Raw genomic sequence first — 27062 nt, 5'->3', positions numbered from 1 at the left:
GAAATTCATGGTTTTTTAATTCTGCCCATTTTGCAAGGTTGTAGAGATAATTTTAGCAATTGTAAAGCTCATTTCCTGTAATTCTACACATTTTGTAATGACTTATGCTATGTTAATATGATATCGGAGTGAGAATGACTAACAAAATCAATGGGGGCTCCCTGGAGGTCATGGAACCAGTCCTGTGTGTGTATATTTGCGTGTGTATGTGTGCATCTGTGTGTGGGCTATATTCTTTCTCCGTTGTGTGTGTGTGTGTGCATGCCTCAGTGTGTGAGCTCTATTCTTTCCCCCAACTCAGCAGGAGTGTGTTTGCTGGTGGGGTTCAGATAGAAAATGACTGTCATTACATACTCTCCTGTGGTTACCAAGCCCCCCGCTGCACTACAGTGGAGTGGTTACACACAGAGAGAGAGAGATGGGGGGGGGGGGGGGTCAGACAAGATAAACACATTTTCATATTTGTGTCCACATTGAAGCAAATCTACTTTATTTGAAGTGAAGTATCTTTGAGCTCCTAGACCACAGAGGGTTCAGACTTTTGCACTTCGTAGTCAAATCTATGAGGTGAGACTGCAAAAAAAGTCAAGGATTGTTTTGACTAACCACAGGATGGCGCTTAGGTATCAGTACAAACCTTAACAACTGATACCAAGGTGCTCTGTTGGTTGACTGAGCTGTATTGATCTCCTGCTACTTGACATTAGGAAGTCTGCACTCTGATGGCTCTGGAATGACCCGGGCAACTGCTCTCTCTCTCTCTCTCTCTCTCTCTCTCTTTCTCTCTCTCTCTCTCTCTCTCTCTCTGTCTGTCTCTCTGTCTCTCTCTGTCTGTCTCTCTGTCTCTGTCTCTCTCTGTCTCTCTGTCTCTGTCTCTCTCTGTCTCTCTCTCTCTGTCTCTGTCTCTGTCTCTCTCAATTCAATTCAAGGGCTTTATTGGCATGGGAAACATAACATTGCCAAAGCAAATGAAGTAGATAATAAACAAAAGTGAATTAAACATAAAAAATGTACAGTAAACATTACACTCACAGAAGTTCCAAAATAATAAAGACATTTCAAATGTCATATTATGTCTATATACAGTGTTGTAATGATGTGCTAATAGTTCAAGTACAAAAGGGAAAATACATAAACATAAATATGGGTTGAATTTACAATGGTGTTTGTTCTTCACTGGTTGCCCTTGTGGCAACAGGTCACAAATACTGCTGCTGTGATGGCACACTGGTATTTTACCTAGAAGATACTGTATGGGAGTTTATCAAAATTGGGTTTGTTTTCAAATTCTTTGTGGATCTGTGTACTCTGAGGGAAATATGTCTAATATGGTCATACATTTGGCAGGAGGTTAGGAAGTGCAGCTCAGTTTCCACCTCATTTTGTGGGCAGTGTGCACATAGCCTTTCTTATCGAGAGCCAGGTCTGTCTACAGCGGCCTTTCTCAATAGCAAGGCTATGCTCACTGAGTCTGTACATAGTCAAAGCTTTCCTTAAGTTTGGGTCAGTCACAGTGGTCAGGTATTCTGCCACTGTGTACTCTCTGTTTAGGGCCAAATAGCATTCTAGTTTGCTCTGTTTCTTTGTTAATTATTTCCAATGTGTCAAGTAATTAACTTTTTCTTTTCCATGATTTTGTTGGGTCTAACTATGTTGCTGCCCTGGGGCTCTGTGGGGTATGTTTGTGTTTGTGAACAGAGCCCCAGGAACAGCTTGCTTAGGGGACTCTTCTCCAGGTTCATCTCTCTGTAGGTGATTGCTTTGTTATGGAAGGTTTGGGAATTGCTTCCTTTTACAGTTGAAGTCAGAAGTTTACATACACCTTAGCCAAATACATTTAAACTCAGTTTTTCACAATGCCTGACATTTAACCCTAGTCAAAATTCTGTCTTAGGTCAGTTAGGATCACCACTTTATGTTAAGAATGTGAAATGTCAGAATAATAGTAGAGAGAATGATTTATTTCAGCTTTTATTTCTTTCATCACATTCCCAGTGGGTCAGACGTTTACATACACTCAGTTAGTATCAGCCTATTTTAGTGTAAATTAGTTAATAGACCAATAAGAAAGAGAGTTCCAAACCTCTCTGACAATAACAGCTAGTTTTCAGTTTCCCCCTCCCTACTCAGACCACTCCCAGATAGTTCTAGCAAAATTCTTGCTTGAGAAATGGCCCTTTGAGAAGAGAAGAGATAAAAACAGCTGCATTGGATCTTTAATCACGCCACATCAGACACAGTGTGTAGGCTATATGACAAGATCATGTGACAGGACTGCATAAACAACCTGTCAGATGTTCAGATATGTCACCTTCTGACCTTTATTTCCTTTGTTTTGTCGTTATTTAGTATGGTCAGGGCGTGAGTCGGGGTGGGCAGTCTATGTTTGTTTTTCTATGATTTTGGGGATTTCTATGTTTCGGCCTAGTATGGTTCTCAATCAGAGGCAGGTGTCGTTAGTTGTCACTGTTTGAGAATCATACTTAGGTAGCCTGGGTGTCACTGTTTGTTTGTGGGTGTTTGTTTCCGTGTCTGTGTTTGTCGCCACACGGTACTGTTTCGGTTTGTTCACGTTTATTGTTTTTGTATTCATAGTGTTCAGTTTATGTTTTTTAAATAAACAACCATGGACACTTACCACGCCACATCTTGGTCCGATCCTTGCTACACCTCTTCAGAGGAAGAGGAAGAAATCAGCCGTGACAAGATAGTGAGGCATGGCATCAGCAACTCCTTGTCAGATCAACGTAGCCTTTGTCTGAGATTCAACCGATGGCAGAGAGTGGATTTCCGAATGGCGCTTTCAGAAGCACGATTGATTCTAATCATAGTGACTGAATAGGCTACTCAACTGGTCTATTAAGATCATACTGTTTAGTCAAATGTATGCAGTAAGTATGTTCTGGACCTATCATAACCCAGTCCATCGTCCTACATCAAACATCATAATTGAAAACACCAATAAAACCATTGTTTTTTTTAAGGCTATATAGGCTTTGGGTCAACCGAATGGACGCAGCAGAACACTGTGAGGCTCTCCAGCCGTGACATCTGTGTGTCTGTCTGTGGTGTGGAGGTGCGGAGTTGGGGACGGGAAATGATGAGGGCGTGGGTGGCCGTTACCCAGGGAGACAGCTAAATGAGAAATTCTCATCTCGTTACGCAAATTACCGGCATATCAGCATGTCAGTGCGTCCCCTAATAGAGGGCACGTGCCGTCATCTCCCGGCACCGTGCCAACCCCTTTCTCCTCCCCCGCTCTGCGTGACTTAATGGGATGGGGAGAATTACGTGTCCTGTGATTCGTGAACATGGAATGCACCATTACACATTGCACACACACACAGTTTAGCTGAGCATAAACTGTAAATGACCTGTTGATTACGATAGACTCATCCCTCTCTCTCCCATTTTCTCTCTTATGATGCTCCCTCCCTCTCTTTCGCTCTCTCTTGCTCTCTTGTTCTCTCCTATCTCTATGCTGTCCATCTATCTCTCTCCCCATCTCTTTCAGCCTGTGGGATGATGACACCAGCTGTAATCGGTGGGAGTCAAATCCCTCACATGCAATTGAGGAATGTCTCCTGTAATCTACATTCATGAGTTAAATTCACACATTGACACCCCTCATGTGTGCCAGCTAATACAAAGCTTTCCCAGAACGTAAAGGAAGGGGACATTTTAATCTAGTTCCTGGTTGTGACTGTGAATGAACATTAGAAGAGAATGTTTTCCAGACATGAATAGGTTGAGTAAAGTAAACAAGTCTGTGTAACCAGTTACTTAATAATAATTTGTTGAAACTGTGCTCAAAAACAGAGAGAGAGAGAGAGAGAGAGAAGAGTGGTAGGGGGGCAGATGGTAAACAGAGCTGAGAGGAATTGAAAGAGAGAGAAAGTTTATTCTACTTTCCCCAATGCACAGGTGGTTATCTCCACCCTGCTACCATGACAATACTTCCACCCTACTACAGTGCCTTGCGAAAGTATTCGGCCCCCTTGAACTTTGCGACCTTTTGCCACATTTCAGGCTTCAAACATAAAGATATAAAACTTTATTTTTTTGTGAAGAATCAACAACAAGTGGGACACAATCATGAAGTGGAACGACATTTATTGGATATTTCAAACTTTTTTAACAAATCAAAAACGGAAAAATTGGGCGTGCAAAATTATTCAGCCCCCTTAAGTTAATACTTTGTAGCGCCACCTTTTGCTGCGATTACAGCTGTAAGTCGCTTGGGGTATGTCTCTATCAGTTTTGCACATCGAGAGACTGACATTTTTTCCCATTCCTCCTTGCAAAACAGCTCGAGCTCAGTGAGGTTGGATGGAGAGCATTTGTGAACAGCAGTTTTCAGTTCTTTCCACAGATTCTCGATTGGATTCAGGTCTGGACTTTGACTTGGCCATTCTAACACCTGCATATGTTTATTTTTGAACCATTCCATTGTAGATTTTGCTTTATGTTTTGGATCATTGTCTTGTTGGAAGACAAATCTCCTTCCCAGTCTCAGGTCTTTTGCAGACTCCATCAGGTTTTCTTCCAGAATGGCCCTGTATTTGGCTCCATCCATCTTCCCATCAATTTTAACCATCTTCCCTGTCCCTGCTGAAGAAAAGCAGGCCCAAACCATGATGCTGCCACCACCATGTTTGACAGTGGGGATGGTGTGTTCAGCTGTGTTGCTTTTACGCCAAACATAACGTTTTGCATTGTTGCCAAAAAGTTCAATTTCGGTTTCATCTGACCAGAGCACCTTCTTCCACATGTTTGGTGTGTCTCCCAGGTGGCTTGTGGCAAACTTTAACCGACACTTTTTATGGATATCTTTAAGAAATGGCTTTCTTCTTGCCACTCTTCCATAAAGGCCAGATTTGTGCAATATATGACTGATTGTTGTCCTATGGACAGAGTCTTCCACCTCAGCTGTAGATCTCTGCAGTTCATCCAGAGTGATCATGGGCCTCTTGGCTGCATCTCTGATCAGTCTTCTCCTTGTATGAGCTGAAAGTTTAGAGGGACGGCCAGGTCTTGGTAGATTTGCAGTGGTCTGATACTCCTTCCATTTCAATATTATCGCTTGCACTGTGCTCCTTGGGATGTTTAAAGCTTGGGAAATCTTTTTGTGTCCAAATCCGGCTTTAAACTTCTTCACAACAGTATCTCGGACCTGCCTGGTGTGTTCCTTGTTCTTCATGATGCTCTCTGCGGTTTTAACGGACCTCTGAGACTATCACAGTGCAGGTGCATTTATACGGAGACTTGATTACACACAGGTGGATTGTATTTATCATCATTAGTCATTTAGGTCAACATTGGATCATTCAGAGATCCTCACTGAACTTCTGGAGAGAGTTAGCGGCACTGAAAGTAAAGGGGCTGAATAATTTTGCACGCCCAATTTTTCTGTTTTTTATTTGTTAAAAAAGTTTGAAATATCCAATAAATGTCGTTCCACTTCATGATTGTGTCCCACTTGTTGTTGATTCTTCACAAAAAAATACAGTTTTATATCTTTATGTTTGAAGCCTGAAATGTGGCAAAAGGTCGCAAAGTTCAAGGGGGCCGAATACTTTCGCAAGGCACTGTATTTATGACTGTCATAAACCTACCCCCAGGCCAACGTCATGACATACCATACAGCGGGTAAACGCATGTATTTCCCGTGTCTGTGCCTCAAAACCAAATGTCTACCTGGTCCACCACTCCACCCTGGACTTGAACAGCCTTTACGACCAGGTCCACCTATACAAGGCAGCAGTGCCCAACTTCGCCCAGACCCTAAAGAACATCGCCCTCAACCGCAGCCCCAACACCTCACACAGGAGCAACAGATCAACAGACACCACACTCAGACCAGCGAGACACTCTCACAGACCAGCGGGACCCCCCTCCCCCAAATCAACCATGCCCACACCCCATTTAGGCCCCCTCAGATCAGACCTATTCCCCTCCTGCCCACCCCATGCCCCCCAATCACGCAAAGAGGACCTCAACATGAAAGTCACGCATACACCCAGGCCGTGAGCAGGCAAACAGGCCCAACCCCCACTCTTACACTAGCCCAAGCCAATGGCATGTACCAGATGCTCAGCAGGCTCTGCTCACACTTACTGGTCTGAGGCCAAACCACATGACTAACAACATTGGACACTTTATGGAACACAAAGCCTTCCCTATCTCATCCTGGAATATCCAATGCCTGACGTCATCTGCCTTTGGCCTAAAGAGCAGGAACCTGGACTTACACTAGAAATACAGACATGATCATCCTACAAGAAACATGGTATTGAGGAGATGTACCCACTGGTTTCCCTCTAGCTTACAGAGAGCTGGTAGTCCCAATCCCACAAAACTACCAGGTCTGAAACAGGGAAGGGACTCAGGGGGTATGCTAATTTTAAAGGAGACAGCTTCTCCATCCTGGAGAGGGAAATCAATCATTTCCAGGTCCAAGGACATGTACTAGTCTGTGGCGACCTAAATGCCAGAACTGGACAAGAACCTGACACCCTCAGCACACAGGGGGACAAACACCTAACTGGAGGTGACAGCATTCCCTCCCCCATATGCCCCCCTAGGCACAACTACGACAACATAACCAACAAAAAATCCTGCAGCTCTTTTGCATGCTGGGTATGTACAGTTGAAGTCAGAAGTTTACATGCACCTTAACCAAATACATTTAAACTAAGTTTTTCACAATTCCTGACATTTAATCCTAGTAACAATTCCCTAACAATTGAATACTATAAAATTGGAGGTAAAAAAAAAGTTTTAAAGAGAATGATCAATTTCCACTTTTATTTCTTTGGTATTGTTTAACTTGGGTCAAACGTTTTGGGTAGCCTTCCCACAATAAGTTGGGTGAATTTTGGCCCATTGCTCCTGACAGAGCTGGTGTAACTGAGTCAGGTTAGTAGGCCTCCTTGCTCGCACACGCTTTTTCAGTTCTGCCCACAAATTTTCTATAGGATTGAGGTCAGGGCTTTGTGATGGCCACTCCAATACCTTTACTTTGTTGTCCTTCAGACATTTTGCCACAACTTTGGAAGTATGCTTGGGGTCATTGTCCATTTGAAAGACCCATTTGCGACCAAGCTTTAACTTCCTGACTGATGTCGTGAGATGTTGCTTCAATATATCCACATATTTTCCCATCCTCATGATTTCATCTATTTTGTGAAGTGCACCAGTCCCTCCTGCGGCAAAGCACCCCCATAACATGATGCTTTACCCCCGTGCTTCACGGTGTTCTTCAACTTGCAAGCCTCCCCCTCTTAACTTCAACTGTACATAGTCAATGATAGGCTTCTAGGGGACTCCTACGGTAGGTACACCTATAGCTCATCTCTTGGAAGTAGTACTGTAGAATACTTTTTCACTAACCTCAAGCCAGAGTCTCTCAGAGCATTCACAGTCAGCCCACTGACATCCCTATCAGATCACAGCAAAATCACAGTCTACTTGAACAGAGCAATACTCAATCATGAGGCATCAAAGCCAATGGAACTGAAAAATATTAAGAAATGCTATATATAGAAGGAAAGTAGTGTGGAAACCTACCAAAAAACAATTAGGCAAAAACATATACATGAGCAAATACAAATCTTAGAGTCAACTATTAAAGACTACCAGAACTCACCGGATTCTCCAAATACATTGAATGAACTACAGGACAAAATACAAACCCTCCAACCCCCAAAAATGCCTGTGGTGTTAATGGCATCCTAAATTATAAAATATACTGTCATGTACTGTCATGTTGTGTCTTGTCTCTGTCCTTTCCCTTCACCCTGTCTCCCTCTGCTGGTCGTTGTTAGGTTACCTTTTCTCCCCCTCTTTTCCCCCAGCTGTGCCTTGTCTCCTCCTAACCACCTCGTCACCCCTTTTCCCACCTGTTCCCTTTTTCCCTCTGATTAGGTCCCTATATCTCTCTCTGTTTCTGCTCCTGTCCTTGTCGGATTCTTGTTTGTTGTGTTTCATGCCTGAGCCAGACTATCGTCATGTTTGCTGTAACCTTGTCCTGTCCTGTCGGAATCTGCCGGTCTATCTGAGCCTACCTATGTTTGGTTATTAAAGAAGCTCTGTTTAAGTTAGTTCGCTTTTGGGTCCTCATTCACTCACCGTAACAGAAGAATCCGACCAAGAATGGACCCAGCGACTTCGGATCCTCTCCACTCAGCCGTCGAGATCCAGGGAGCGATGCTAGGCAGACACAAGCAGGAATTGTCTGCTGCTCGACATGCCGTTGAGACCCTGGCCACCCAAGTCTCCAACCTCACAGAACAGGTTCACCATCTCCGCCTCGATCCACCGGCCACTTCCAGGGCTCTCGAATCTCCGGAGCCCAGAATCAATAACCCGCCGTGTTACTCTGGGGAGCCCACTGAATGCCGCTCGTTCCTCACCCAGTGTGATATTGTGTTTTCTCTCCAGCCCAACACTTACTCCAGGAGCACTGCTCGTGTCGCCTACGTCATATCTCTCCTTATTGGACGGGCTCGTGAGTGGGGCACGGCAATCTGGGAGGCAAGGGCTGAGTGTACTAACCAGTATCAGGACTTTAAGGAGGAGATGATACGGGTTTTTGATCGATCTGTTTTTGGGGAGGAGGCTTCCAGGGCCCTGTCTTCCCTATGTCAAGGTAATCGATCCATAACAGACTACTCTATTGAGTTTCGCACTCTTGCTGCCTCCAGTGGCTGGAACGAGCCGGCTTTGCTCGCTCGTTTTCTGGAGGGTCTCCGCGCAGAGGTAAAGGATGAGATTCTCTCCCGGGAGGTTCCTTCCAGCGTGGATTCCTTGATTGAACTCGCTATTCGCATTGAGCGACGGGTTGATCTTCGTCACCGAGCTCGTGGAAAGGAGCTCGCGTTCTCCGTTGCCCCCCTCTCCGCATCACTACCATCTTCCTCTGCCGGCTCGGGTGCTGAGCCCATGCAGCTGGGAGGTATCCGCATCTTGACTAAGGAGAGGGAACGGAGAATCACCAACCGCCTCTGTCTCTATTGCGGTTCCGCTGGTCATTTTGTCATTTCATGTCCAGTAAAAGGCCAGAGCTCATCAGTAAGCGGAGGGCTACTGGTGAGCGCTACTACTCCTGTCTCTCCTTCAAGATCCTGCACTACCTTGTCGGTCCATCTACGCTGGACCGGTTCGTCAGCTTCCTGCAGTGCCTTAATAGACTCTGGGGCGGAGGGCTGTTTTATGGACGAGACCTGGGCTCGGGAACATGACATTCCTCTCAGACAGTTAAAGGAGCCCACGGCCTTGTTCGCCCTGGATGGTAGTCCTCTCCCCAGGATTCAGCGTGAGACGCTACCTTTAACCCTCACTGTTTCTGGTAATCATAGTGAAACCATTTCTTTTTTAATTTTTCGTTCACCTTTTACACCTGTTGTTTTGGGCCATCCCTGGCTAGTTTGTCATAATCCTTCCATTAATTGGTCTAGTAATTCTATCCTCTCCTGGAACGTCTCTTGTCATGTGAAATGTTTAATGTCTGCTATCCCTCCTGTTTCCTCTGTCTCTTCTTCACAGGAGGAGCCTGGTGATTTGACAGGGGTGCCGGAGGAATATCACGATCTGCGCACGGTGTTCAGTCGGTCCAGGGCCACCTCTCTTCCTCCACACCGGTCGTATGATTGTAGTATTGATCTCCTTCCGGGAACCACCCCCCCCCGGGGTAGACTATACTCTCTGTCGGCTCCCGAACGTAAGGCTCTCGAAGATTATTTGTCTGTAGTTCTTGACGCGGGTACCATAGTCCCCTCCTCCTCTCCCGCCGGAGCGGGGTTTTTTTTTGTCAAGAAGAAGGACGGGTCTCTGCGCCCCTGCATAGATTATCGAGGGCTGAATGACATAACAGTGAAGAATCGTTATCCGCTTCCTCTTATGTCTTCAGCCTTCGAGATCCTGCAGGGAGCCAGGTTTTTCACTAAGTTGGACCTTCGTAACGCTTACCATCTCGTGCGCATCAGGGAGGGGGACGAGTGGAAGACGGCGTTTAACACTCCGTTAGGGCACTTTGAATACCGGGTTCTTCCTTTCGGCCTCGCTAACGCTCCAGCTGTCTTTCAGGCATTAGTCAATGATGTCCTGAGAGACATGCTGAACATCTTTGTTTTCGTTTACCTTGACGATATCCTGATTTTTTCACCGTCACTCCAGATTCATGTTCAGCACGTTCGACGTGTCCTCCAGCGCCTTTTAGAGAATTGTCTTTTTGTGAAGGCTGAGAAGTGCACTTTTCATGCCTCCTCCGTCACATTTCTCGGTTCTGTTATTTCCGCTGAAGGCATTAAGATGGATCCCGCTAAGGTCCAAGCTGTCATTGATTGGCCCGTCCCTAAGTCACGCGTCGAGCTGCAGCGCTTTCTCGGCTTCGCGAACTTCTATCGTCGTTTCATCCGTAATTTCGGTCAGGTGGCAGCTCCTCTCACAGCCCTTACTTCTGTCAAGACGTGCTTTAAGTGGTCCGTTTCCGCCCAGGGAGCTTTTGATCTCATCAAGAATCGTTTTACATCCGCTCCTATCCTTGTTACACCTGACGTCTCTAGACAGTTCGTTGTCGAGGTTGACGCGTCAGAGGTGGGCGTGGGAGCCATTCTTTCTCAGCGCTCCCTCTCTGACGACAAGGTCCACCCATGCGCGTATTTTTCTCATCGCCTGTCGCCGTCGGAACGTAACTATGATGTGGGTAACCGCGAACTGCTCGCCATCCGGTTAGCCCTAGGCGAATGGCGACAGTGGTTGGAGGGGGCGACCGTTCCTTTTGTCGTTTGGACTGACCATAGGAACCTTGAGTACATCCGTTCTGCCAAACGACTTAATGCGCGTCAGGCGCGTTGGGCGCTGTTTTTCGCTCGTTTCGAGTTCGTGATTTCTTATCGTCCGGGCTCTAAGAACACCAAGCCTGATGCTTTGTCTCGTCTCTTCAGTTCTTCAGTAGCCTCCACTGACCCCGAGGGGATTCTCCCTGAGGGGCGTGTTGTCGGGTTGACTGTCTGGGGAATTGAGAGGCAGGTAAAGCAAGCGCTCACTCACACTCCGTCGCCGCGCGCTTGTCCTAGGAACCTTCTTTTCGTTCCCGTTCCTACTCGTCTGGCCGTTCTTCAGTGGGCTCACTCTGCCAAGTTAGCCGGCCACCCTGGCGTTCGGGGTACGCTTGCTTCCATTCGCCAGCGTTTTTGGTGGCCCACCCGGGAGCATGACACGCGTCGTTTCGTGGCTGCTTGTTCGGTCTGCGCGCAGACTAAGTCCGGTAACTCTCCTCCTGCCGGCCGTCTCAGGCCGCTTCCTATTCCCTCTCGACCGTGGTCTCACATCGCCTTAGATTTTGTCACCGGACTGCCTTCGTCAGCGGGGAAGACTGTTATTCTTACGGTTGTCGATAGGTTCTCTAAGGCGGCTCATTTCATTCCCCTTGCTAAGCTTCCTTCTGCTAAAGAGACGGCACAAATCATCATCGAGAATGTTTTCAGAATTCATGGCCTTCCGTCAGACGTCGTTTCGGACAGAGGTCCGCAATTCACGTCTCAATTTTGGAGGGAGTTTTGCCGTTTGATTGGGGCTTCCGTCAGTCTCTCTTCCGGCTTTCACCCCCAGTCTAACGGTCAAGCAGAACGGGCCAATCAGACTATTGGTCGCATCTTACGCAGTCTTTCTTTTCGCAACCCTGCGTCTTGGTCAGAACAGCTCCCCTGGGCAGAATACGCCCACAACTCGCTTCCTTCGTCTGCGACCGGGCTATCTCCTTTTCAGAGTAGCCTCGGGTACCAGCCTCCGCTGTTCTCATCTCAGTTCGCCGAGTCCAGCGTCCCCTCCGCTCAGGCTTTTGTCCAACGTTGCGAGCGCACCTGGAAGAGGGTCAGGTCTGCACTTTGCCGTTATAGGACGCAGACTGTGAGGGCTGCTAATAAGCGTAGAACTAAGAGTCCTAGATATTGTCGCGGTCAGAGAGTCTGGCTCTCCACTCAGAACCTTCCCCTTAAGACGGCTTCTCGCAAGTTGACCCCGCGGTTCATTGGTCCGTTCCGTATTTCTCGGGTCATTAATCCTGTCGCAGTTCGACTTCTTCTTCCGCGATACCTTCGTCGCGTCCACCCGGTCTTCCATGTCTCCTGCATCAAGCCCGTCCTTCGCGCCCCCGCTCGTCTTCCCCCCCCCCCATCCTTGTCGAGGGCGCACCCATCTACAGGGTCCGTAGAATTTTGGACATGCGTCCTCGGGGCCGTGGTCACCAGTACCTCGTAGATTGGGAGGGGTACGGTCCTGAGGAGAGGAGTTGGGTTCCCTCTCGGGACGTGCTGGACCGTGCGCTGATCGAGGATTTCCTCCGTTGCCGCCAGGTTTCCTCCTCGAGTGCGCCAGGAGGCGCTCGGTGAGTGGGGGGGTACTGTCATGTACTGTCATGTTGTGTCTTGTCTCTGTCCTTTCCCTTCACCCTGTCTCCCTCTGCTGGTCATTGTTAGGTTACCTTTTCTCCCCCTCTTTTCCCCCAGCTGTGCCTTGTCTCCTCCTAACCACCTCGTCACCCCTTTTCCCACCTGTTCCCTTTTTCCCTCTGATTAGGTCCCTATATCTCTCTCTGTTTCTGCTCCTGTCCTTGTCGGATTCTTGTTTGTTGTGTTTCATGCCTGAGCCAGACTATCGTCATGTTTGCTGTAACCTTGTCCTGTCCTGTCGGAATCTGCCGGTCTATCTGAGCCTACCTATGTTTGGTTATTAAAGAAGCTCTGTTTAAGTTAGTTCGCTTTTGGGTCCTCATTCACTCACCGTAACATATACAGACCATAAATTCCATTTGGTTATACTCTTTAACATCATCCTTAGCTCTGGCATCTTCCCCAATATTTGGAACCAAGGACTAATCCCCCCCCCCCCCCCCCCCCCAATCCACAAAAGTGGAGACAGATTTGATCCCAATAACTATGGGATATGCATCAACAGCAACCTTGGGAAAATCCTCTGCATTATCATTAACAGCAGACTCGTACATTTCATAATTGAAACAATGTACTGAGCAAATGTCAAAATGGCTTTTTACCAAATTACCATATGACAGACCAAGTATTCACCCTGCACACCCTAATTGACAAACAAACAAAACAAAACAAAGGCAATGTCTTCTCGTGCTTTTTTTCATTTCAAAATTTGGCGTGAGGGTCTGCTATACTAATTGATGGAAAGTTGTGTTGGGGGGAAAACATACGACAATATAAAATCCATGTACACAAACAACAAGTGTGCGTTTAAAATTGGCAAAATACACACACATTTCTTTCCACAGGGCCGTGGGGTGAGACAGGGATACAGCTTAAGCCCCAACCTCTTCAACATATATATCAATGAATTGACAAGGCCACTAGAACAGTCTGCATCACCCGGCCTCACCCTACTAGAATCTGAAGTCAAATGTCTACTATTTGCTGATGATCTGGTGCTTCTGTCCCCCAACCAAGGAGGTTCTACAGCAGCACCTAGATCTTCTGCACAGATTCTGTCAGACCTGGGCCCTGACAGTATGTCTCAGTAAGACAAAAAATAATGGTGTTCCAAAAAAGGTCCAGATGCCAGGACCACAAATAACATTCCATCTAGACACCGTTGCCCTAGAGCAGGGTTTCCCAAACTCTATCCTGGACTCGAGCCCTGAGCCCAGGGTGCACGTTTTGGGTTTGCACTACACAGCTGATTCAAGTAACCAGTTAATTATCAAGCTTAGATTTTTTTGAACAAGTTGTGTAGAACAATGGCAAAAACAAAACATGCTCCCAGGGTGGGCCCCAGGACCAACTTTGGGAACCCTGTCCTAGAGCACACAAAAAACGATACATACCTCGGTCTAAACATCAGCGCCACAGGTAAATTCCACAAAGCTGTGAACGAGCTGAGAGACAAGGCAAGAAGGGCCTTCTATGCAATCAAAAGGACATGCCAATTAGTATCTGGCTAAAAATACCTGCATCAGTTATACAACCCATTGCCCTTTATGGTTGTGAGGTCTGGGGTCTGCTCAACAACCAAAAATTAACAAAATGGTCCAAACACCAAATTGAGACTCTGAATGCAGAATTCCGCACAAATATCCTTTGTGTACAACGTCAAACACTAAATAATGCAGAGCAGAATTAGGCCAATACCCGCTAATTATCAAAATCCAGAAAAGGGCCGTTAAATTCTACATCCACCTAAAAGGAAGCGATTCTGGGGGTCTGTTCACAAACACAAACAGACCCTACAGAGCCCCAGGACAGCAATACAATTAGACCCAACCAAATCATGAGATAACAAAAAGTTAATTATTTGACACATTGGAAATAACTAACAAAAAAACAGAGCAAACTAGAATGGTATTTGACCCTAAACAGAGAGTACACATTGGTAGAATACCTGACCACTGTTACTGACCGAAAATGTAGGAAAGCTTTGACTATGTACAGACTCAGTGAGCATAGCCTTGCTATTGAGAAAGGCCGCCATAGGCTGGCTCTCAAGAGAAGACAGGCTATGTGCACACTGCCCACAAAATGAGGTGGAAACTGAGCTGCACTTCCTAACCTCCTGCCAAATATATGACCATATTAGAGAAAGAATTTGAAAACCAACCCAATCACATCCTCCCTTCTCTTGAAAAACAAAACCGTGCAATTTGTATTTATTTAAATGCTAAGAAGGACTGTTCTTGCAGGTTCTATTTCGATGGGAGCATTGGTCGAGATTTTTGACCAGGTTATATGTACATTGAACGACACGGCAGTTTTTCAGCATGTTTGTTATTTCTGTATGACAAAAACTTGAGGACGTTGGGTTCAATAGGAAAGAATGTTTGTTTTCCCCAACTTGTGGGCGTGGTTGATTGAATCCCTTCTTTTTATTTATTTATTTATTTGTTATGTTTACCCCTTTTTCTCCCCAATTTTGTGGTATCCAATTGTTTTTAGTAGTGTCTCATCGCTACAACTCCCGTACAGGCTCGGGAGAGACGAAGGTTGAAAGCGTCATGCGTCCTCCGATTCACAACCCAACCAAGCCGCACTGCTTCTTAACACAGTGCGCATCCAACCCGGAAGCCAGCCGCACCAATGTGTCGGAGGAAACACTGTGCAGCTGGCAACCTTGGTTAGCGCACACTGCACCCGGCCCGCCACAGGAGTCGCTGGTGCGCGATGAGACAAGTACATCCCTACCGGCCAAGCCCTCCCTAACCTGGACGACACTAGGCCAATTGTGCGTCACCCCACAGACCCCCCGGTCGCGGCCGGTTACGACAGAGCCTGGGCCCGAACCCAGAGTCTCTGATATGCTGGTGGTTAACTGTAAGTGTTAACTTGCTGCAGTACAGTGCCCTTAACCACTGCGCCACCCGGGAGGCCCGATTGAATTCCTTCTTACACAACTCGTAGTATGACCACAAACACTTCATTGAAGATTCTCTACTGTTGACCAATCACCGGCAAATATTTAATTGAAGAATCCCTACTGTTGACCAATCACGAACGAAGGGGCGTAGTCTTCAGAACAGACATAAAAAACCTTGCCGAAGACCAAAAAGAACAAAAACGTCACAAAATGTTGCCATAATATATGCACAGACTGTTACGAACTGTTTCAGATGACGCCTTTAAGAGGAGCAGAGGCAAAATTGAGAAGTATAATTATCGGAATGGAAGAAAGGGAGGGAGGGTGAGACCGAGAGAGATCGACTGACTAAGCAGGTTTTGTCATGTACTGTATGTTGACATTCCTCCCATTCTTGCTGAACACTTCAGTGTTTAGAACACTGATTCAATCTGTATAGTTTCTCTCCAGACATTCCAGAACACTCTCTCTACACCCATTATCTCCTACCTGCATCTTTATGTGTGTGTGTGCGCATGTGCATTTGTGTAATTGTGACTGTATGTGTGTGACACACGAGTGCAAACTCATATTTCTATTTCTACTTTTATCAGGCCCAATCATTACTGCTAAATGTTAATACCTGGAATGAATCATTGCTTGATGTGACTGCTTGGGCAGTACTGACAGATTGTTCTTCTTGATTTATTTCTTCTCCTAATTCATCTAAGTGTGAGGTGCAAAGTCCTCATACATATAGCTATTTTGAGGATTGCCATAGGCCAAATAAATCTATTTGGTGAGTGCTGTCCTACATCATGTAGATGGACCAGGCTGTAGTCACAATGATTCAGCACCCTGGTTGCAAGAGATAATCATTTTGTGGTGACTGAAAGCATGTTGTTTGCTATTTCTGTCATGTGTTGATTGTGCTGGTGGTTAACTGTAAGTGTTAACTTGTGATTAGATTTCAGACTGGCTGGGCTGAATCATTTCCGCCCACTTGTTTTGCTTTACCATGTCAGTGAGTTCTCTCTATGTGGGGCAACCGGTCTCTGTTGATTTCCCCTGGTGATGGTAAACTATTGACCTTCAGGGGGGTGGGGGTAGTTTCAGCTGTTCTCGTCAGTCCTTCATGGTAAGGGCAATAGGGGTATTAGTTTGTCTCTAACTGTAATAATTACTGTCAAGGCAAAGCAGCTGATAGATACTGTATATGAATGGGATGATAACATTGCCCTGAATATAATATAATAGAATAACTTTATTTTTTCTATGGCACTGCTTCTCAGTAGGCTCATTGTAAATAAGAATGTGTTCTTAACCGACTTGCCTAGTTAAATAAAGGTTACATTTCAAATTTAGTTCAGCCTAGTTTGGAAAAATCGCTGATCCAGGAGATGAATGAATAACTTTACTCTGACAACCTATTAGTGTTGGCCTATGTCCTAACATTACAGACCTTGCCGACTCGTCTCCAACAAGAAAAGGGTGGAATGTATAGGGTTAATCCTCTGCTTTCCCCATTGGCAGGGATCCAGTGCTTCGCTTCCCTCCTTCACCCACCGATTGGTCAATAGAGAGCTAGTCCCGGCTCCGAGACAGACAGCCGAACATATTATTGGTTTCAATTGGAGGCACGGTTGTGGGCTGATGGCTTTCTCATGAATATTCATAACCTGGCGTTCTGCTAGGTCAGACCTCGCCCTGAATGGTTTATCCGGTGAGGTTGCTGGGTTTGATGTAGCGTCAGTCATGTTTGCATTGGAATACATGAGAGCAAAATATAGGCCAATGTGAATGAAGTTTGAAATCGATTGCAATGTAAACTATAATTATTTTTTTGTGTGCTTGGTGTGTGAATGTTTTGAGAAAGCTCACTTATAAACCATTGTGCTGTGTTTGAGTGGCTGATGCGCAACACAGGCTGACAATTGCGCGGACATAGAGCCTCCTATCATTTGGTTTGCAGAAGATGCATTCATTGCTTTCTTACTGGGCACTGTGCAAGGGCCGGATAGTAGGCATATCGCTACTGGGAGGCCAATCCCCTTCATGCAAACTATGCCAACATGTTTTTTTCTGTCTGTGTACTAGCTCATTGGAGTCCGATTACTGTAGAGGTAGAATAATCCTGACAAACAGGTTCTGGGCACGCCCTTGGACACGAATCCACCTGCTCTATAAAGATCCGACCGGGGACCAGTAAGAGTCAGAACAGAAACGAAAAGAAGAAGGAATAGGCAAAAGAAGAAACGAGAACAACTGCCAAACTCTCTTCATAGCTCTGTTTAATAATTTAATACAAAAGGACAAGCCGCTTTCCAAAGCCGATTAGAAAGTAGAAGAAACGAACTATCCAGCTCTGGTTGACAGATATACATTTAATTTATAAAATAAGTTCAAGAATCAACAACAGTCGCCAAGATGATGCAGATCTCAGAATCCCACCTGCAGAAGAACTCCCTGTTCAACTCCATGAACCGCTTCATCGGTGCCGTCAACAACATGGACCAGACGGTAATGGTGCCCAGCCTGCTGCGGGACGTCCCCCTTGAAGAGGAGAGGGAGATGGCCGCCCTGAAAAGCTCGGGAAACAGCGACATCGAGGACGGGGACATGTACAGCTACTACCAGCTGCTCAAGTCTATCCGTTGCGACATCGAGTGGGGAGTGATGCGCGCCGAGGAAGCCAAGAAGCGAAAGGAGAGCCGTGCTTCCATCTCGCGGATGGATTCAGCGGAGGAAGATTCTGAGGTGTCGTCCGAGGAAGACGAGGATAACCTGCAGAAGCAGTTCCAGTTCCACATGACGGGGCTCCACGGGGTGCTGTCCAAGCTGACGCAACAGGCCAACACCCTGACCAACCGCTACAAGCAGGAGATCGGCATTGGATGCTACTAAAATGCAGCGCAACGATGATCCCGGATGATCGATTCTCATTCCCTGGTGATCGATTGTGTATTATTTAGCGGGAATGAGGTGAACTGAACTGAATAGTCTATAACTGATGAAATTCCTTTGAATGGATGGAGATAGAAAGAAAATAAGAGAGACAGAAATAAACATTTCTGCTCTCTATATGTGGTATTATTTGACCTTTGTGGTATATTGTGTCGATCCATAGTAATGTTGTGGTTGACCTGCTATGTGGTATATCCGGGTTCCACAACACCTGTTTGCACTCTGATTTTTTTACCACCATGTCTATGTTTTATGCACGGTGTTCAATGGCGCCCCATGCCTTCAGCTCAAGTGACACAGATAATACATATGTATACATTTATTTAATATTGATGTATTTAACTTGTTACCTCGCACTGTATGTTTGAGAGCTGTATATTTCAAGGTTGAAGAAGTGCATGACCTCAGAGACATTTGGCTATATTTTTTAACTTCCCAGTAAGGGGAAATGCTCATAGGATTTAGCATGTCTAATATTGCCAGTGTGTCAAATAGTCTGTACAGGTCTTGTATATTTTTCCTTATTGTTATGTTTCTTTATTATGTGCTTAGCTAAATGGAGGAGGCTTGAGAGATTCTTGCCTATGATCCCATTGCTGCCCTATATGACCAATGAACTGAAATCAACCGATGGTTCTTCTGCATAGAGAATAATGAAGGATTCCAAGAGGTCATGTTAATATGTTGCTGTTGCCATGGTATTTATGGAGAGGTGAAACTCCATAAGCCATTGTTTTTGTATGTACTATATTATGTTTTTGTATTGAAGATTCTGTATTTGTACTGAGAATTAAACTTTTTTATAAAGGAAATTAATTTGTTATGCAAGTTCTTTGCCTATAGCAACACTTCACCTAGAGTGTTGTGGATCAGGATTAGAATTGCAACAGCTATCATCCTCCAACTGACCCCAATACATTTCAACCAGGGTGGATATCATTTGTTTGGATATGCTATTCAATTTTCCATAAGAAGATCTGTCACAACCTGCAGCTGGTAAATGTCCTGGATTAACTGGGAACAGTAATGACAGGGAAACACTTCAGGCTCACAAACACAAGACTTTCTAATACGTTTTTCTAATATAAAACCAGTATAAAAGAAACGGTCCAGTGTATGTCTCTACAGTGCATTCGGAAAGTATTCAGACCCCTTGACCCTTTCCACCTTTTGTAATGTTACAGCCTTACTCTAAAATGGATTCAATAGTTTTTTCCCCTCATCAATCTACACACAATACCCCATAATGACAAAGAAAAAAACAACTGAAATATCACATTTACATTTGTATTCAGACCCTTTACTCAGTACTTTGTTGAAGCACCTTTGGCAGCGATTAGAGCCTAAATTCTTATTGGGTCTGACGCTACAAGCTTGGCACAAATGTATTTGGGGAGTTTCTCCCATTCTTTTCTGCAGATCCTCTTAAGCTCTGTCAGGTTGGAGGGGAAGCGTCGCTGCACAGCTATTTTCAGGTCTCTCCAGAGATGTTTGACTGGGTTCAAGTCCGGGCTCCTTCCCTCAATCCTTAATCCTGACTAGTCTCCCAATCCCTGCCGCTGAAAAACATCTCCACAGCATGATGCTCACACCACCATGCTTCACCGCAGGGATGGTGCCAGGTTTCCTCCAGACATGACGCTTGGGATACAGGCCAAAGAGTTAAATATTGGTTTCATCAGACCAGAGAATAATGTTTCTCATGATCTGAGAGTCTTTAGGTGCTGGCTGTCATGTGCCTATTACTGAGGAGTGGCTTCCATCTGGACACTCTACAGAAAAGGCCTGATTGGTGGAGTGCTGCAGAGATGGTTGTCCTTTTGGAAGTTTCTCCAATCTCCACAGAGGAACTCTAGAGTTCTGTTAGAGTGACCATCGGGTTCTTGGTCACCTCCCTGACCAAGGCCCTTCTCCCCCGATTGCTCAATTTGGCCGGGCGGCCAGCTCTAGGAAGAGTCTTGGTGGTTCCAAACTTCTTCCATTTAAGAATGATGGAGGCCACTGTGTTCTTGGGGACCTTCAATACATGTTTTGGTACCCTTCCCCAGATCTGTGCCTCGACACAATCCTGTCTCTGAGCTCTACAGACAATTCCTTCGATCTCATGGCTTGGTTTTTGTTTTGACATGCACTGTCAACTGTGGGACGTTATATAGACAGGTGTGTGCATTTCTAAATAATGTCCAAACAATTGAATTTACCCAAAATTTCTACAAACCTGTTTTCGCTTACACATTATGCGGTATTGTGTGTAGATTGATGAGGAATAAATGTAATTTAATCAATTTTAGAATAATGCTGTAATGTAGCAAAATGTGGAAAAAGTCAAGGGGTCTGAATACTTTCCGAGCGTACTGATCAATTTGATCATTACGTTTATTGTCCCGCACCTAACATGCTTTTATTGCAAATTGCAAATACACTTCACGTTATAACGCAGCATTACAGTCATAGGATATTCAATATTATGTGCTACAAATGTGTTAGGGAGCAGGCGTCACTGAGTGAGAGGCAAGGAGGAATGTAGGTGTGTGTGCGTGGTGTCTGTGTAGTGTGTTTGTTTCTTCTGTGTTGTCCCATTGTAACCTCATCTCTAGGAAACTGAGACAGAGGCATGTCAGTGTTGCCTCATCTTTCCCAGGGTGTGACAGTCTCTGAAGCTCTGAAGCCACCATTGGGGATGGGTGCAGCTGGGTCTTAGTGGCAACAATGAGCCTCTCTACACACATTTCACACATTTCCCACATTCCCCCCCCCCCCCCCCCCCCCCCCCCCACACACACACACACACACATACACACACACACACACACACACACACATACAAAAAAAACACATACAAAGGGACACCTATTACAGACAAACACAGACCTTATTACATGAAAAACAAAACTAAATCAATCATAAACTGACAATATTACCTTGTACTTACATACAGTACATACAGTACATACTCACATACAAAAACACAAAAACACACAGGACTGCTGCATATCGAATGACTGAATCTTCATTACAGGTTTCAGAAAATGTCTTTGGCATGAGGTCAGCACCAACTCTGTTTCCGAGTCCCACCCCTACAGCAGATTCCATTGTGGTGAAGCACAATAGCAATGAACAGAACAGAACCAGTTTAAGTCTAGATACCGAGAGCAACACCTCTTACCCATTGGCAAATACCTGAAGACATGCTGTGCCTTTACAGCAGTCACACCCCCCACAGTATTCGTCCTCCTACTATCTATCTAATTAGTGTTGCAACATGTGGGTTTTGCTTTCCTCTGGATTCCTCATCATTTGGTCACTTCTCTGTCACCTATCCCTTTTCAGGCCAAAGGTATAGCTAAATGGCTCTGTTTGTGTTTGATAATAAAATGTATGTATTTCACTTTGAAAACATCTTCAGTGATAATGACAACAACTTGTTATTATTGGCTAGCAGCTATCTCACCTCTTCTGTCAAATGTAGCAGTTGCTATAGCACTGGCAGGTCCTAAAAATGCATGGCCTACACTTTGAAGGGTGTTATGCATTTCAAGGGACAAGGAAGGAATTACTTTGAAGGAAATCATTGCAAGGTTGGTAATAACCAGTTAGGTTAATGTGAGGTTAGCCTGAAGTAGAATAGCACGATACATTTAAGTAAAGTATACGGTTTTACTGTATTTTAAAATGAGAAAGTGTGGAGGAAGTTTGCATTCAAAAACCCGATAAGTTGGTTCAAGATTTACAACCTCAATATGTACAACATTGCCATATGCCTGGCTGGCCACCAGCCTTTACCTCTTGCACATACACAAAGATAGACATACATCTTCCTGACAAGTATAATTTAATGTGAAAGGGTTAGCTACAGTCTGCATAAGAAGAGAAAACCTCATCTTGAGGGTCAATACCAATAAAGTACAGTGTAAAAACCCTGGATTTCTGATGCTATGTATTGGTCATTGAGAGGCTTTGAAGCTACCTGTTAGTCATATTGGCTCTCCTCCGTAGGAGTAGTCATCCATAGGAATGAATGGAATTCTACAGTATTTCAATTAAATGTTTCAAAGATAAAATTAACTGTATTTAAGTTCTTAGCATTCATTGCCATGGTTGCCATTAAGTTTGCTTGTGACACAACAGTGGTAGGCCTGATCACCGACGACGATGAGACAGCCTATGGGGAGGAGGACTTTAGAACTGGCAGTGTGGTGCCAGGATAACAACCTCTCCCTCAACATGAGCAAGACAAAGCAGCTGGTCGTGGACTACAGGAAAAGGCAGGCCGAACACACCCCCATTAACATTGACGGGTCTGTAGTGGAGCGGGTTGAGAGTTTCAAGCTCCTTGGTGTCCACATCACCAACGAACTATCATGGTCCAAACACACCAAGACAGTCATGAAGAGGGCACGACAAAACCTTTTCCCCCTCAGGAGACTGAAAAGATTTGGCATGGGTCCCCAGATCCTCAAAAAGTTCTACAGCTGCACCATCGAGAGCATCAACCTGACTGGTTGATTCATTACCTGGAATGGCAACTGCTCGGGATCTGAGAGAGTAGTGCGTACGGCCCTGTACATAACTGGGACCAAGCATCCTGCCATCCAGGACCTATATAATAGGTGGTGTCAGAGGAAAGCCCATAAAATTGCCAGAGACTCCAGTCACCCAAGTCATAGACTGTTTTCTCTGCTATCGCACAGCGAGCGGTACCGGAGTGCTAAGTCTAGGACCAAAAGGCTCCTTAACAGTTTCTATCCCCAAGCCATAAGACTGCTGAACAATTAATAAAATGGCCACCAGACTATTTACATTGATCCCCCTCCATTTGTTTTGTACACTGCTGCTATTATCTATGCATAGCCACTTCACCCCTACCTACATGTACAAATTACCTCAAATAACCTGTACCTCTGCACACTGACTCGGTACTGGTGCCCCCTGTATATAGCCTCGTTATTGTTATTTTATTGTGTTACTTTTTATTATTTTTTACTTTAGTGTATTTGGTCAATATTTTCTTAACTCTTCTTGAACTGCACTGTTGGTTAATCAGTTAGGGTCAAGGTAGTGGAATGGGGTGGTGAATTTAAGTTTTTATAAAATAGTGGTATATAGGTATAGGGGTAGTGGTACAATTGTTTCCTTTTCTCCCTTCCTTTTATTTTTGTATCACAGAAATGTCCAATTGTGACGTGTCGACCACACACTACCGCACAGTAGGTGGCGGCATGAACAAACAAAATGTTCGAACGACATAGCGTCCATTCTGTTTGTCCTTAGCCGTGCACTGTAGCTAGCTAGGAAGTTGATGTCATCAAATTTCACATGATGTGTAGTGACGTCCAAACATCAAAACATTGCTAGCAAATTGTAAAAAGAAATGGATAGTAACAATATAATTCCATTAAATAACGACAGTAGACGCTGTATTTTCTTTAATACAGATTCTGACGACTATCGATGTGTAAGTAGCTTCGAACAGTACCTAGCTAACAACAGATAGCATGCTAGCGAGCTAGATAAGTGGTTAACTGTTGCATTTTTGTTGACAGATCCATCGTTTATTCTAACCGTCTGTGTTTACCAATAATACACGTGACTAGTGCTGGCAGCTTTAAGCAATTAATTTGTTACTTCTCTGGAATGTCGGCTAGTTAGTGACCGACCGGTATTAAAATGGGTGCCATACTGTAGGTAGTTGGTTGGTTAGCTAATATCATGCTGGCTGACAACTTGTGTATGCTGGCCAAGTATGGCATTGGTGTTGTCAGTTCCTTTGACTGACTGAGTTATGACAAGTGAGCAGCAAGCTTTGTTTTTTCTTTTGACAGCTGAAAATGTTGGGCAACCATAATTCCTTATCATAACATTATTATAGCTCACTTATATGTGATAGCTGGTGTTCACTGGTTTCGGCGTCCCTATGCTGTGTGAGTGTGTGTGTTTGTTTGGTATCTTACTAAGTACATTTACATGCACACTAATAATTTGATATTAAACTGATTATGACATTAGTCATGCTTATCTTAATCGGCATAAGGTCATAATCGAAGTAAGTATACGCCGAATTAAACACCTGGTTTTCTGAGCAATCTTTTGAATTATTTTATTCGGCGTTCCAGTGGTGTATTTGATCTGCGCATGTGCCAGCACCGGGTAACGTTAGCGCAAACTTCCCTCTTAAAGCCATTTTATGCTTGGTCCGAAAATGTCGGAGACGCCATAAGGATGGTGTGACGCAATTGCAGAGCCTCTGGAGTCATGCAGGGGCCAAAATGACCTCCGTAACTGCTCAAATTTTGTAACAATAAGGAGGGCTCCGTAAAGCTCCACATTGACATGACTGGTTGGCATAAGTTTCTGTATAAACACAAACTCACTTCCTTGACAACTTCCTTCACAACAGTTCTGCACTGCTCTATAAAGCGCAAGAAGTAGGAATACCCTGACTTCTGTAGAGCCCACATGACCGTAAACGCTGCACGGCCAATGCAGATGACAGATTGACCATGCAACGCCTTTTACCCGCGAGTGAAGTATACATTTTATAATTCGTTTTCAAGTGTATCAAAGTCCCATCAGTAGCTTGATTTCAGATGTGTCCATGTAAACAGGATTATTAGGGAAATCCTTCTTGCAAACCATGTGAACTTTTTAAACCAACTATTATATCAATCCACAATAATTTCATTGTTGTGTGCGCATGTAGTGCTCACTGTCTCTCTTATAATGGTATTCTGATGGTACAGAATGACATCAGCAGTGGTCACCTTCCTCAGTATCAGAGCACTGATGCTATACACACACTGGGCACACTATTCTCAGGGCAATTGCAAGTGTGTATGGGCAGTGCTGGAAAGCATTGCAATTAGATCCAAAATTGTATGTGTGTCTTAATGTCTGTCTTTGCATGTAGGCTATTGAAACAGCATCTCACACAAAATACCTGGCTCAAAGTTGACGTCGGGTGTATATAGACAGAAAAAGCAATCACCTAATTTACACATGAACAATAGAGTAATGGCTTTGCAATCTGATCCAATGTTTTATGATTTGTGCGTGTGTATCTATGGTCTGTCTGTGTGTCCATCTTCTTACTGTCTTTATCTAAACGGTATCTCATATGAACCGCTCGGCTCCCAAGTTGTCATCAGGTGTAGACAGACCGACGGTGCAGTGGCCTACTTTACACAGGAATGCTGCAGTAATGTTGTCCAGCCAAGAGCCCAAATAAACCACTGTTTGGCAGACATGCAATCGCTCTCATCTGACACCGGAAGCTGTCTTCCTAATCAGCCAACCTTGTTAAAGATGCCCAGTTACCAAATAGGCCAAGACCTAAATCTGTCATAGAATGAACAGCTCTTTTGTCAGATGAGAAGTAGGCCTAATCGACTAACCCATATATATAGGGCATTTGATTTTTCAATTATTGAATTTGAATTTCAAATCACTTCCTGAATTTACTGAATCAAAATAGAATCAACCCCAACCCTGGTACACATTTTGCACAGATGCAAACATACAGTGGCTTGTGAAAGTATTCACCCCCTTGGCATTTTTCCTATTTTGTTGCCTTACAACCTGGAATTAAAATGGATTCTTGGGGGGTTTGTATCATTCGATGCAAAATATTTTTTCTTGTAAAACACAAGAAATATGACAAAAAAAATAAATAATTGAGCGTGTATAACTATTCACCCCCCCCCCCCCCCCCAAGTCAATACTTTGTAGAGCCACCTTTTGCAACAATTACAGCTGCAAGTCTCTTGGGGTATGTCTAGCCTCTGGGATTTTTGCCCATTCTTCAAGGCAAAACTGCTCCAGCTCCTTCAAGTGGGATGGGTTCTGCTGGTGTACAGTAATCTTTAAGTCATACCACAGATTTTCAATTGGATTGAGGTCTGGGCTTTGACTAGGCCATTCCAAGACATTTAAATGTTTCCCCTTGAACTACTCAACTGTTGCTTTAGCAGTATGCTTAGGGTCATTGTCCTGCTGGGAGGTGAACCTCTGTCCCAGTCTCAAATCTCTGGAAGACTGAAACAGGTTTCCCTCAAGAATTTCCCTGTATTTAGCGCCATCCATCATTCCTTCAATTCAGACCAGTTTCTCAGTCCCTACCGATGAAAGACAATCCCACAGCATGATCCTGCCACCACCATGCTTCACTGTGGGGATGTTGTTCTCGGGGTGATGCGAAGTGTTGGGTTTGCGCCAGACATAACGTTTTCCTTGATGGCCAAAAAGCTCAATTTTAGTCTCATCTGACCAGAGTACTTTCTTACTTATGTTTGGGGAGTCTCCCACATGCCTTTTGGTGAACACCAAACATGTTTGCTTATTTTTTTCTTTAAGCAATGGCTTTTTTCTGGCCACTCTTCCATAAAGCCCAGCTCTGTGGAGTATGCTGCTTAAAGTGGTCCTATGGACAGATACTCCAATCACCGCTGTGGAGCTTTGCAGCTCCTTCAGGGTTATCTTTGGTCTCTTTGTTGCCTCTAATTAATGCCCTCCTTGCCTGGTCTATGAGTTTTGGTTTGCGGCCCTCTCTTGGCAGGTTTGTTGTGGTGCCATATTCTTTCCATTTTTGAATAATGGATTTAGTGGTGCTCCGTGGGAAGTTCAAAGTTTCCAATATTTTTGATAACCCAACCCTGATCTGTACTTCTCTACAACTTTGTCCCTGACCTGTTTGGCGAGCTCTTTGGTCTTCATGGTGTCGCTTGCTTGGTGGTGCCCCTTGCTTTGTGGTGTTG

At 44.8% G+C, this 27062-nt stretch overlaps 2 protein-coding genes across 5 annotated transcripts in view; both read left to right on the top strand.

The window, feature by feature from the left end:
- Positions 1–17024: 17024 nt before the first annotated feature.
- On the top strand, positions 17025–19124 carry LOC110502029 (mid1-interacting protein 1-B). Its single transcript, XM_021579938.3, has one exon. It carries the CDS (start codon positions 17776–17778, stop codon positions 18250–18252), a length of 477 nt encoding a protein of 158 aa, XP_021435613.1. The 5' UTR covers positions 17025–17775; the 3' UTR covers positions 18253–19124.
- Positions 19125–23566: 4442 nt separating this feature from the next.
- si:dkey-100n23.5 (cyclic AMP receptor 1) overlaps positions 23567–27062 on the top strand; it is a 102111-nt gene continuing 98615 nt past the window's right edge. For all 4 annotated transcript variants that reach the window (XR_016490581.1, XR_016490582.1, XM_036959564.2 and 1 more), the window contains exon 1: positions 23567–23767. Coding sequence is in view for 2 of the 4 variants with exons in the window: in XM_036959564.2 (XP_036815459.1) it covers positions 23684–23767 (84 nt within the window). In the remaining 2 variants the exon portion in view is untranslated. The remainder of the gene's footprint in view (positions 23768–27062) is intronic.

Source organism: Oncorhynchus mykiss, chromosome 22 (genome assembly GCF_057628025.1).
Source record: "Oncorhynchus mykiss isolate SJ-2025 chromosome 22, ASM5762802v1, whole genome shotgun sequence".
NCBI lineage: Eukaryota > Metazoa > Chordata > Actinopteri > Salmoniformes > Salmonidae > Oncorhynchus > Oncorhynchus mykiss.
The sequence above is the reverse complement of the archived record's forward strand: the minus strand, read 5'-3'. Positions and strand labels throughout refer to the sequence as shown.